At 35.7% G+C, this 12273-nt stretch overlaps 1 protein-coding gene across 1 annotated transcript in view; it reads left to right on the top strand.

The window, feature by feature from the left end:
- VPS13B (vacuolar protein sorting 13 homolog B) overlaps window positions 1-12273 on the top strand; it is a gene marked incomplete at both ends in the record, with an annotated part of 485525 nt that overhangs the window by 46127 nt on the left and 427125 nt on the right. The window contains 4 exons of the mRNA XM_081996267.1: window positions 2363-2486; window positions 8366-8533; window positions 9689-9870; window positions 11302-11476. Of these exons, the coding sequence (XP_081852393.1) occupies window positions 2363-2486; window positions 8366-8533; window positions 9689-9870; window positions 11302-11476 (649 nt within the window). The remainder of the gene's footprint in view (window positions 1-2362; window positions 2487-8365; window positions 8534-9688; window positions 9871-11301; window positions 11477-12273) is intronic.

Genomic DNA, 12273 nt, shown 5'->3' with positions numbered 1-12273 from the left:
GTGTATTTCTAACTCTCTGAAGGTGGTAAAAGCTTAAATGAGTCTTATTTCATCTTTAAGTGTTAGTAATACTTCATATGATTAAAACATCTCACAGACTTTGCATGAAGTCATGAGAATATTCATCAAACATGGTTGTGTCAGTACGCAGATAGAAAAGTTAGACTTGAATGTCGTCAGGCTTCATACAATTAACACTTCAAAAATTGAATGCCTTCCGCATGCCCCCTGCCCCCCTTTCTTTTCCTCATAGCCAACATAAATATTAAAAGGCGAGTGTAATGTGATCTTATCAGATCAAATCATTAAATAGTACATACAGCATTCTGTACAATCCATGAGTGAGTTCAGGAAAGAAGGGAATGTGCTAACTGAGCTGTTTAGTCACTCTGAAGTCTCTGTTTTTTTGCAAGTTCAAAACATTCAAAACATAACTAACAGTATGGTGACTCATCTGAAAAAATATTTTCATGCTACACATGAACTAGTTTCCAAGAAAAAGGGTATGGTTAGAAGTTATTTCAAAAATTTCAGCTTAAAAGTCCATTGTCTAATTTTTCTCTATAAGCTGGAGATGTGAAGGAAAGATGAGCTTTTCTTATGAAACATATACATGTTGATGAAGAGGCTTATGTCACCCTGCATTTAAAGATGAAGCAGGAGCTTCAAGCTGTCATTATTGCTCAGGTATGCCATGAAGAGAGTGGTGCCTTTGTAATGGAATTGCACCATAGTTAGAAGTTCTGAGAGAGTCTTCAGGAGACTCACACTCCTCCATGAACAGTATCAGAGATAAGGAAGTAAACAAATGCCCCCCAGGGGGCTAAACACCCACTTCATTTTTTTCACCCATTGGAGTGGGAAAGTCATGTATGACTGAAATGGCCAAATAACCATAAATTAAAAAACAACGAACAGCTTGTTTCAATACTGTGTTAATGACTGGAAAAACTCAAATCCTTTATGATAACTCAACCTTCTAAAATAAGCTATCTTCAACCCTTCAAATGTATGAATGGGTCTGTTTCCTGCAATTTCTCCAAATAAGTTCAGCCTGCTATTTTTTCTTTTCCAGGCTAAGATTATATTGCTCATCATCTTTTTTCTTTGTGAAATGGTCTTTTCACTTTATCAGAGAATTTCCCGCTGTGTTCTGTTTTTCTAAATATGGAGCAGAAGGAAAGAAACTGTCTCTTCAGTTGCTTTTGAAGTTGTAGACTTCTATTTAAAACGTATCCTGACATGTAACATAATTTTTTTTTATGCAAAAAACATTAAGCAGCAAGTTATGTGGATATTCCATTCTGTAATTTCTCTGAGATTATTAAAAATGCCAGGCAGCATGCAGGGAAACACATGATCTATCCTATACGAAAATCCAGCACAGTTTAAGCTGTTTGCTTTTTGGTGGTTAGAGGACATAAGAATATTATAACTTCATACTGCAGTACTTGACATCTGTTCCCTAAACCCTTATTTTGTGAACACATTGTGTGATCCTGGTAGTGCCATGACCCAGAGAGCATTTCGCTCTTTTTCTGCAAGAGGCTACATCTAAGAGATAATTTGTCTTGGGTCAAAATTTGTAAGAATTTTCTTCCTCTAACCTGCTCTTCTAATACACTTACAAGAATATTTGCATTACTTTTCTTGGCTTTCTTGCACTTTAGTCCTGTAGTTAAACTGTCATTCTGGAATTTAATGGGAATAGTAGTGAGATATTTAAAACCCTGAATTCAGCTAATTAAGATTTTCTTGTGTCTGCGAATTTCATCTTGTAAGGCTTATAGCATATTCTCTAATCATAAGCCATGTTTCCTGCTTCTGAATTCCTTAAGGTGAATAAGCTATATAGAAGCTCAAGATGAGCAGGTGCCCTCAGTCAATTTATCTTTTCTGGGGCCATGTTTTACTATTTTAGAAGTCTGCAAAAATATTTTGCTTCGTGAATCATCTTTAATTAGCTGTATTAGGAAGGACGTGACTCTGACATCTTGGAACCATCTGACGTGATTTCATGTGTACGCACGTAAGCTCATAAAATCGGTAGTTTCTCATATTTGTTTTGGTAGTCTGCAGGGCTCCTTCTCTGAAGGAATGTTTCAGCAGAAATGCAGCTAGATGAAATGTGCTCAATTGAAACTAATAATTAAATGAGAGTTGTTTTTTTTAAAGTAAAAGTTAGTGAAAGTATTAATTGCAAATAATTTTTTTCTTATCCAGCTAGTTTTTATAACAATCCCTGTGGTTAGATACATGTACAGGACTGAATTGATGGGAAGAACAGTAACAGAAGTTTAATTTACCAAATCTTTACCAAGTTCTTCTGTTTGATTGACTCAGTTGCTTTCTTTTCATCTAGCAAGAAGACCATGATAGTTGTGGTTCTAGTTCAACAAACCGCAGTACTACGGAAAGCATGAAATCAGCAGTAAAGCCACGACGAGTTCAGCAATCTGCTTCTCCTGACCCTGATTTACCTCCAGGTAATCAATAATTTCAGAGGCTGGATTCTATCTGAGTGATAGAAAATACCTGAATTTCTTTCAGGTGACCACAATGTCTAAGTTAGACTGTTATATCTCTGTCCACCTACAAATCACGTGAAAGTGAGTGACATACTTGAATATTATAAACAGAACTAAACTGCACTAAACTGTGGTTAATCCTTATATCTTTTCCTTCCGTTTTGTCGAACTCTTAAATTTACAGAACTCATTTATAGTACAAGATAGATGAGCATGAGACAGATGTTGTAGGGGAATTGTATTATATTTTATCTTCTGCTGCTCTGGTTCTCTTGTTTCAGATCACTCTGTTTTTTGGTGCTCATTAAATGCTCAGTGGTTCACAATAAGTTCTTTTTGTGTATGTTTTCAGCCATTTTGTTTTCAAATTCCTATAACAGTTTCAAAGGTAAGGTTTTCTCTTTATGAGAATAATAACTCTGAAAGAGTGCGGTATGTACTGGTAAAGATGTTCACCACTTTTTTCTTTTTTGTTACCTTTTTTCCTTTTTTGTTTTTCTGACGTGGAATTTGGGATGGAATTTTGGAGATATAAAAATGTCTAATGAACTATATGTCTGATTACTATTGCCTCTGAGTTTGCACAGAAATTTGTATTATAAGGTGTTGTTTTGTGCAGAAGAATGAAATTGGAGAGTACTGGAATGAATTGCAATTTGCCTTATTGGGGCATGTAACTTTAGATGGGTTAAAGACATGACAGTTTTGTACTAGGCTTTTTTCTGTCTTTTATTAATGGAAAGTTTATGCTTGCCTTGAATCAAAAGAGAACATTGGAATTTAGTGTGTGGAATATTATATATTACAGTGTATCATCTTGCTTTGGAATGGGTACTTGAGGAGCCAGATCTGAAGGCTCTCTCAAAGCTCTGAGATCCAATAAACACTGGTGGCTTGGAATTACAGGACTCTTGGCATCCACTGTGTCCTACCATGGACAGCGCTTCAGCTCTGGCAGTTCCTTGGCATTCTGTTCTTTGGGTCTCACCTGTGAACAGCAGGAGTCAAAGGCTTGCCAAAGAATTGGATGATTGTACTGCCCTCAGTGACAGTTTTAAGATTTTGGTTCTTCGAGTTAGTTTCTGTCAGTGTTATCTGTGGACCTTCAGGAAAGGTGTAGTCCTAGTGAAAGGCTGGAGGTCTACTTGTTGTAATGTTGATGTGATGAAGTTAAAACATTCCAAAAGATGTGTTTCCACAGATGCGCAGTGTGTGTTGAAAATTGGTTTGTGTGTCATCTTTTATGAATATATTGTGGTTCTTCATGATTAGTGTGCTCATGTGAATTGCACATACTGTATTTCTAGTTCTGTGGCAAATTAACAGATCTGGTGCCTTGTTATGTTACTATTTGATAGATTCTGTAGATGTACTTTGTGCTTCTGTGAAACTGTAGGGCACTATCACCTCCTTCATTGTCATCACGTTCCTTTTTCAACTGCATGGAGTATTTTGGTAGTGAAGTCTACTGATTCAGAGAGCGTTAGTGAAATCTTACCTTATGGAATGGACTGTAAGTTACTTTTCATGTGGTGATGTTCTCTAAGTACAGTTGGTCTTGGTTTTGTTTTTTGATGCGTAAGTAACACTGTTGAATATAGAGATCCTAAGTGGTCAACAGCCTCCATGAGGAGTAGAGACCTCCTTATAGAAAGATTTTATTCTCTGGTATAGGATATGGCTTTGATAGGCTTTAATTTGCACATCCTGGATTTTAGTAAGATGTTGAGTCATCTGCTTAGTTTTGTTTCAGACTTTGCAGGCTATAGGTATCACACTACTGTTGTAATTTGAAAGATTTATTTGTCCTTTAGCTCTGCTGTGTTCTCAGAGATGGAGGTAAAAATGTAGCTTTGGTAACAGTAGAGCACTGCTGTCTTTTAAGACAACTCAACTTAAGATGTTGAGATATGACGAGTCTGATGATATAAATTCTGTTGAATCAATAGACCACTCTTTGGACTATAGTGCTATAATATTTTTGAGGATTGGATCTGAAACTGCATTTGTAGCTCTTACAGCTGGGTTCTGGAGAATTTGGAAAAAGCATACATATGGATTTTGTGTTGTACCTCAGGAGAGAATTTCCTCCTGCAGATTTTCTAGTATTTTTAGCTACTTCGTCACAGAATACCTGAATTTTAGTGGCGAAGATGGTCATAATGTTATATTTAAAAATTATAGGAATAAGAAGCAACCCTCACCTGTTTTCTCCAACTTGTATTTAAAACAAAACCCTGTTGTTCTTTTTAAACTGTATTATACATGAACTTGCAGATGTTTTTAATTACTTTGTTTTGAATAGTAGGACTTAGAATTTAAATTCATTTTCTTAAAAGACTGATCCTCACTCATGAGAATCTGACTCTAGTACATTTGAAGCTAAACTTAATTAGTAATGTGGTACCCGTATGGTACTTTTAAGAATATACCACACCACTAGTTTGGAAATGTATTCACAGAAGTGTGAAACAAAGTTTTTATCAAGTCTTTGGTCCCTGTTTAATTTGGAAGATATAATTCTGTTCTTTATTTTTATGCATACAGGCAAAAAGACATACAGATGACAGTGTTGTTGCTCTTTTCCTGAATATGGCTGGAAACTATCAGTACAACTAACTCTTTTTTTTCTGCTATGAGACCTTTGATGTGGTCCCCCATAACATCCTTCTCTCTACATTGGAGAGATACAGATTTGATGGCTGGGCTATTTGCTGGATGAGGAATTGGTTGGATGGTTGCATCCAGAGGGTAGTGGTCAATGGCTCAGTGTCCAGATGGAGATCAGTGACGAGGGGTCCATATTGGGACCAGTACTGTTTAATATCTTCATCAATGTCATAGACAGTGGGATTGAGTGCACTCTCAGCAAATTTGCAGATGACACCAAGCTGAGTGGTGCGGTTGACACACCTGAGGGATGGGATGCCATTCAGAGGGACCTGGACAAGCTCAAGGAATGGGCCCATGTGAACCTCATGAGGTTCAACAAGGGTCCTGCACCTGGGTCAGGGCAACTCCAGGTATCAGTACAGGCTGGGGATGAAGGGATTGAGAGCAGCCCTGCCGAGAAGGACTTGGGGGAACTGGTGGATGAAAAGCTGGACATGAGCCGGCAATTTGTGCTCGCAGCCCAGAAGGCCAACCGTATCCTGGGCTGCATCCAAAGCAGCGTGGCCAGCAGGTCGAGGGAGGCGATTCTGCCCCTCTACTGTGCTCCGGTGAGACACCACCTGGAGAACTGTGTTCAGCTCTGGAGCCCTCAGCACAGGAAGGGCATGGGCCTGTTGGAGCAGGTCCAGAGGAGGGACACCAAAATGATCAGAGGGCTGGAACCCCTCTCCTATGAGGACAGGCTGAGGGAGTTGGGGTTGTTCAGCCTGGAGAAGAGAAGGCTTGAGGGAGACCTTATTGCAGCCTTCCCGTACTTAAAGGGGGCTGATAAGTCTGTCCCCATCTTTCTTTTAGCAGGACCTGTGCCATAGGACAAGGGGTAATGGCTTTAAATTAGAAGAGGGCAGATTTAGACTAGACATAAGGAAGAAATTTTTCCCAGTGAGGGTGGTGAAACAGTGCACCAGGTTACCCAGAGAGGTGGTAGACACCCCATCCCTGGAAGCACTTAAGGTCAGGGTGGATGGGGCTCTGAGCAACCTGATCTAGTTGATGATGTCCCTGCTCACTTCAGGGTGTTGGACTAGATGACCTTTAAAGGTTCCTTCCAACCCAAAGATTCTATGATTCTATCCTGGATTTGTAGTGTTTTTGTTGGTCACAACAGGAAAGCAGGAAAATGTAAATTAGACTGAAGGACCCTTGAAAGCAAAATATTGAAAGAACTTTGGATCTGTGGAGGGACAGCTTCACTTCCTTCAATGAAATTAGTAGCTTGCTTTAAAATAATAATTAGATTACTGGTTATGATTTTATAGTTGCTAGTTATACAGTCTGCAAAATATTTCTATGCTGTACTTGGGCAACTAAATGCTTTTGTGCCAGCCTCTATTTATATACAGGTCAGTTTACACCACTCTAGTAATGAATATAGGTCTCTTATGCCTCTTAACTATTGAAATAATACATCTGGTTTTCTGAATTCATATAACCTAAAAATATGTTACCATTTTAAGAAGTCTGTGAGAAAATACTTGAAAACAAGTTATTCCACATATTTTTCGGTTGTTTTTTCTAGGTTGGTGTGGTAAAAAGGTAAACTCAGTTTTTTAGAAATCTGACAGTACTAAGCTGTCAAAATTTTATCTTTCACTGCATTTGTGGATTTCCTGTTTCTGTAGACAGTGATCTAAAACATTTTGTATTAAAACAAAATCTAGAATGACAATCCTATTAAGATGGCAGGAGATGTTAAAATGCTATTCTTTCCTGCTGGAACAAGCTTTGCTCAAAGGGTGGCGGATGGTCAAGAATAGTATGAAATGAAGCAAGCTGAGTTATGGTGAGAAATGTGATATGTATTTTTACAATTAAGATTTTAATATTGAGGTACTTTTAAAACATAGAAATATACCTGATCAGAATCAAAATATTGGGCTACTAGTAGCTGAAAACATGTTTTGTATTTAATAAGAGATAGTTGGAGGCTTTGAATGCCGAAAAAGGAAAAATGTCTAATGTCAAATATGTAAACTTGCAGTTGTGAAACTGAAGAAAATCATTTAGGTAACGGTAAAATGTTTCATATACTCTAAGGTGAAAAATAATATTTAAGAGTGAAAATGATGAATAGCAGAGCAGAAGGAACTAGCAACCTGAGTCTGTTCCTACTGATCTCACAATGTCCTGATGTTCATTTTATTTGGATTAGGACTCATTTATATCAACAATTTTATTGATGCAAGTTTCAAAAAACTACTGTTGAAACCTGTGGATTTAAACCTGTATCATTAACCGGCTTTTTTTAGTGTAGTTACCAAACTAGACCTCTGTAGCACGTATTAAATGTACTTTCAGACAGAATGTGAGTAACGTTATAAATTTTAAAACAGAAATTTTAAGGCTTGTTTTTTTTCCAGCACAAATGAGTTAGCTCCATAGTTACATTCAGTATACATAAGACATGAATATGGGTAGTATTTAATTACTTTACCATATTGGTAAAATATGAGTGTTTATGCATACTGGGAATTCAGACGAGATCATTTTTCCAATCACATTATGTCTGAAAAAATTTAAATGGATTTGTTCCCAACAGGCTTCAGTGCAGGTGCTTACTCTTTGGGTTGTTGACAGAAATTGATTTTGTTATACCTCACTGGGGTCTTACTGAGCATGATGTGGGTATATTAGCTGTTAGAATGAAAAAAAAGTACTAGGCATATTAATGTTTAGTTAACTTTAAAAAAAAAAAAACTAGGTGAGGGGGCAAATAGGTATAATATAGGTTACTTGAAAAGTAACCTAGAACCTGTTGTTCACTTTTCCAAACCTATTTCTAAATATCTTTTGAGTTAAAAAAAAAAGTCGATGTCATTGAAATTCTTTGTCCGTAATAATCAAGAGTCTTTTATTTTCTTAATTAGCTTGAAAGTTGATTGTTGCCACCAAAAATTAATCTTGTAAGCTATTATATTCTTAGTATTTACAATTTTCCTTTTCTATAGTTTATTGTATTTCTAGAATGCTGATTGACTTAACACTCCTCAACATTCAGTGCCATTAAGTCCTGTGATTTTTGGATAAATAAAGGACAATGATACTTGTTTTTTTTCTTAATTTTCTTTTTTAAAGAATGCAAGTTGGAAGTAATGACTTCAGTAATAAATGAATCTGGCATCATGTCTTCCCTATAACTTCTAAGAATTTGTTTTATTTTGCAGGCTATGTTCAGAGTTTGATTAGGCGTGTTGTAAATAATGTCAACATTGTGATCAACAATCTCATATTAAAATATGTGGAGGATGATATTGTTCTCTCAGTCAATATCACTTCTGCAGAATGCTATACAGTGGATGAGTTTTGGGATCGAGCATTTATGGATATCTCTGGTGAGTAGATTTTTTTTTTGGTTTTAGATGTCACAGTGGGGGGACTCAAATTCATACAGAAATTTGCACGTATAATAAAAATGGCTCTTTATGTCAGAATTAAGGTACTTTCTGCCTGTTTTAATTTCTTAACAGATTTTCCCTTGTCCTTAGTTTGAAGATCCAGTTATAATAATATAGATTGATTCTTAACCTATACTTGGATGATCACAGATAATTATATAACATATTTTGTAGTCCCCTCTGCTTATACTTGCCATCCTTCTGTGATTGCATTTCATTTTGTGCCTGCAGCTGGCCATCAGTGCTTAGGCAATCTGTTTCTGTGTTCTTGGTTGTTTTTTTTTTTAATGAGCAGTAACATGTTAAGGTGTTCTGTTGCAATTGTTTGTGATGTTAAAACTCTCTGAACAGGCTGGATAGAGAGATAGTAAAACATGCTGCACTCTAGTGAACGTGGCATACCAATTGCAAGATATGCTTCATTTCACATTTTCAGGAAAAAACTACCAACTTTTTGATTTTTGTCTTGGTCTTCAGTATCTGAATGTCTCAGTCTTTGAATTACCAATGTTCACAGTATTTCTGTAGGTCTAGTGTTCTTACTGACATTTGGTAGAGGTGGAATTCGGGCACAGTAAGAGTATTTTAAGATCACATAGAAGATCTCTGGTAGAATGGGGAATTTAATTAATGGTTTCCTGACCACTGGGCCCATTTATTTGTTCTGGCTAAAATTATTACGAACTAATACAACAAAATTACAAAATATGTTTTGTGTTAAGATCACTATAATAGCTTTTGTTTGCTTTGGAATGTTCAAAAGAAAACTTTTGGGAAAATGAATAATGGTCTTATGCTCTCACACGAAGCAATAATCTTATTTTATAAACAGATCTAAGGTACAGTGAAAGAATGAAAATTTGAATTGCGTCTAACTAATTTGTCTTCTCTTTTTAAGTGTTCAGCTGAAAGTTCATGACACGCTAAATTAAATTGTTCTCTTTAATCAGTACTTGCTTATGTGACTATAATTTAAATAATGACCACACAACTACCTTGTATTGTTTTCTTCTGGATAAGTACATATATGCATAAATATGTAAGTATAAATATAAATATTTTTTTCTTTAACCTATATACTACTTTTAAAAGCCACAGATCTGGTACTGAGAAAGATGATCAACTTTTCTGACTGCACAGTATGTCTTGATAAGAGAAATGCTAGTGGTAAAATTGAATTTTACCAGGAACCTCTGCTGTACAAGTGTTCCTTCAGGACTCGTCTGCATTTTACTTATGATAACCTCAACTCCAAAATGCCATCTATTATTAAAGTAGGTATCCAAAATAATTTTTTTTTTTTTACTCTTCACTTGTGAAGTTTTGAGGTTTTTCAAAGTATACTTTGAAATTTAAAGTAAAATGAAAAGCTAATGCTGTTATTTTTTTGCTAAACGGATCATTTGGTTGTGTCTCTTGTTCATATGATGCAATTAGTCTATGTAGAGTAACAGTATGTAAGGAAGTAATGCTCTCTAATCTCTTCCTATTTTTCCTGACACTTCGAAGAAGAAAACATAATAATTATAAGGAGAAAAAATATGTCAGCAGATAATCTGTTAAAGAAAAAAAAAACACTGTGTGCTTTAAGGTGCCTGCAGTAAGCTGGAAAGGATTTTTTACTTATGTTATCGTTCCAAATGTAGCTCAAACTAATAAATAACAAGAAACTTCGATGTATTAAAACTATTTAGTGAATGGTGTGAAATGGATTAGCAAGCTAAGCCCACTTCCTAACGAGCAGGGGTGCAATATTACTCATGGACATCTGACACTTGGTGACATCTTTATGTTTTGCAGTGCAGAAGCAAAATTCAGAGTTGGTAAAGACAGTAAACTACCTTTCACTCCTACTTTTTTTCCCTGCTCAGACTAGTCATATATGTAAGGTTTGCCTTCCCTCCCTCTCTTAACGAATACCAGTAGTGCCCATTTGTTTATTTGAGAACTGTTTTAAACTAAGACACAGACTTTATAGTAGGCTTTTCCCAAGTTTTAATAAAAAATAATCTTCAGATCTATGCACTGCAAAATAGTCTGTTTTGAGTTGAATTTTGATAGGCATTTCTCAAGCTTATAATTTAGAAGTGTCACTCTTTCAGTTAGGATACTGCATTTGTTTGACTCATGATATGATTTAGGAAGTCCTAAGCTGTTGTGAACTTTAAGGCTAGAAGTTAATTAGTAATCATGTCCAATTTGTCAAATGCCCCTATTTCTTCTGTGTGCTGTATGCTTTTTACTTAGAGCAACTTTGGAGATTTGTGGATATGGTAATGGCCATATGAGTATTTGAATTGAAATGAAGGACCTGGTATATTAAAAATAGTATGTGTAGGTTTTCTTCAACATGTGGAGTTTTTTATGAAATTCTATAATGAAAATTTTTATCACATGCACTTTTGTGACTTATGTGTTAGAAATTACTTCAGCAACAATTGTAGAAAGAAAAAAAAAAATTAAAAATATATGCAAAATACATTACATTTGACTTTTCAACCTGAAGATCTCTTGTGTAGCAACCCAAACAGTATATGTTTTTGACAGTCACCATTTGCAGCCCTTTGCCTTATGTTGTACTGTAGCTTTTGTTTTTAGAAATTAGAATGTACATATAAAATGAATATGGAGTTGTAGGGTTTAAAACTTGGCTATAATGATGACAGAGCTTTGATTATTTCCTTTTGTTCTTTTTCACCTTATAGATTCACACATTAGTCGAAAGCTTGAAACTGTCAATCTCTGATCAGCAGCTTCCTATGTTTATACGTATAATGCAACTTGGGATTGCTCTTTATTATGGAGAAATAAGCAGCTTCAAAGATGGGGAAAGTGAAGATTTGAGTTGCCACACTAAAGATATGTTGGGAAATATCACAGGTAAAAATAATTTTTACTTAAAAAAAAAATTAAACACATTTTTTTCATTTTAAAAAAAATATAAATGACCAAGGCTAGTCATTGGAAATTGTCTTGTCAGTCTGCAATTTGTTAGAGGCAGTTAATTGTGCTGGCTTAGTATGCAGTGCTGTAACATCTTTTTCATGTTATGTTCCAAAAAGTATTCTGATGGTCCGGACTAAGGTTAAACTTTATCTAAAAAGATGATTTTAGGAGTTGTGACACAGTGGGATATTTTGGATTTATCTGTCATTATATCGTGCAACAAGGCACCTGTCCTTAGGCAACTTCGACTTTTCTCTTTTATTTATTTCAAATGTTGCTGCTGCCAGTTTCAAAGTGATGTGGGTGTTTTTTCATTTTTCTTTGAAAATTTTTGTTGAGAAGCTCAAACTAATAAAACACTTGTTCTAAACAGCAAAGTATTACTTTGTATTATGTTTTTGGTAGTTCTGTCCTTTTTACATTGTCTAGTCTTATTTGGTTTTTTTGGTATAACATGCATTCCCTCTTCTATATGATCCTTTATGGTAACTTACTGCGACATGGTTTCTTGAGGAGCATTGCACTGAGGAGGGGTGAATTCTCTGTACCTTTGTGTGATGGCTTCCCATCTGCTGCTTCCGGAATATTGGTAGGGTTACAGCAGTGATGCATGTTGAGCTGTGAGACTTTCACTCCAGCCTCAAATTTATGAGGCTTTGTTGGGAGCTAACAACTTTGCTACTGTATTTTAATTTCTTTTCTAGTTGTATCATGTCATGTATTTGAATGTT

This window comes from Phaethon aethereus (assembly GCF_964289735.1).
Source record: "Phaethon aethereus genome assembly, chromosome: 2".
NCBI lineage: Eukaryota > Metazoa > Chordata > Aves > Phaethontiformes > Phaethontidae > Phaethon > Phaethon aethereus.
This window is presented reverse-complemented; position numbering and strand designations above follow the sequence as displayed.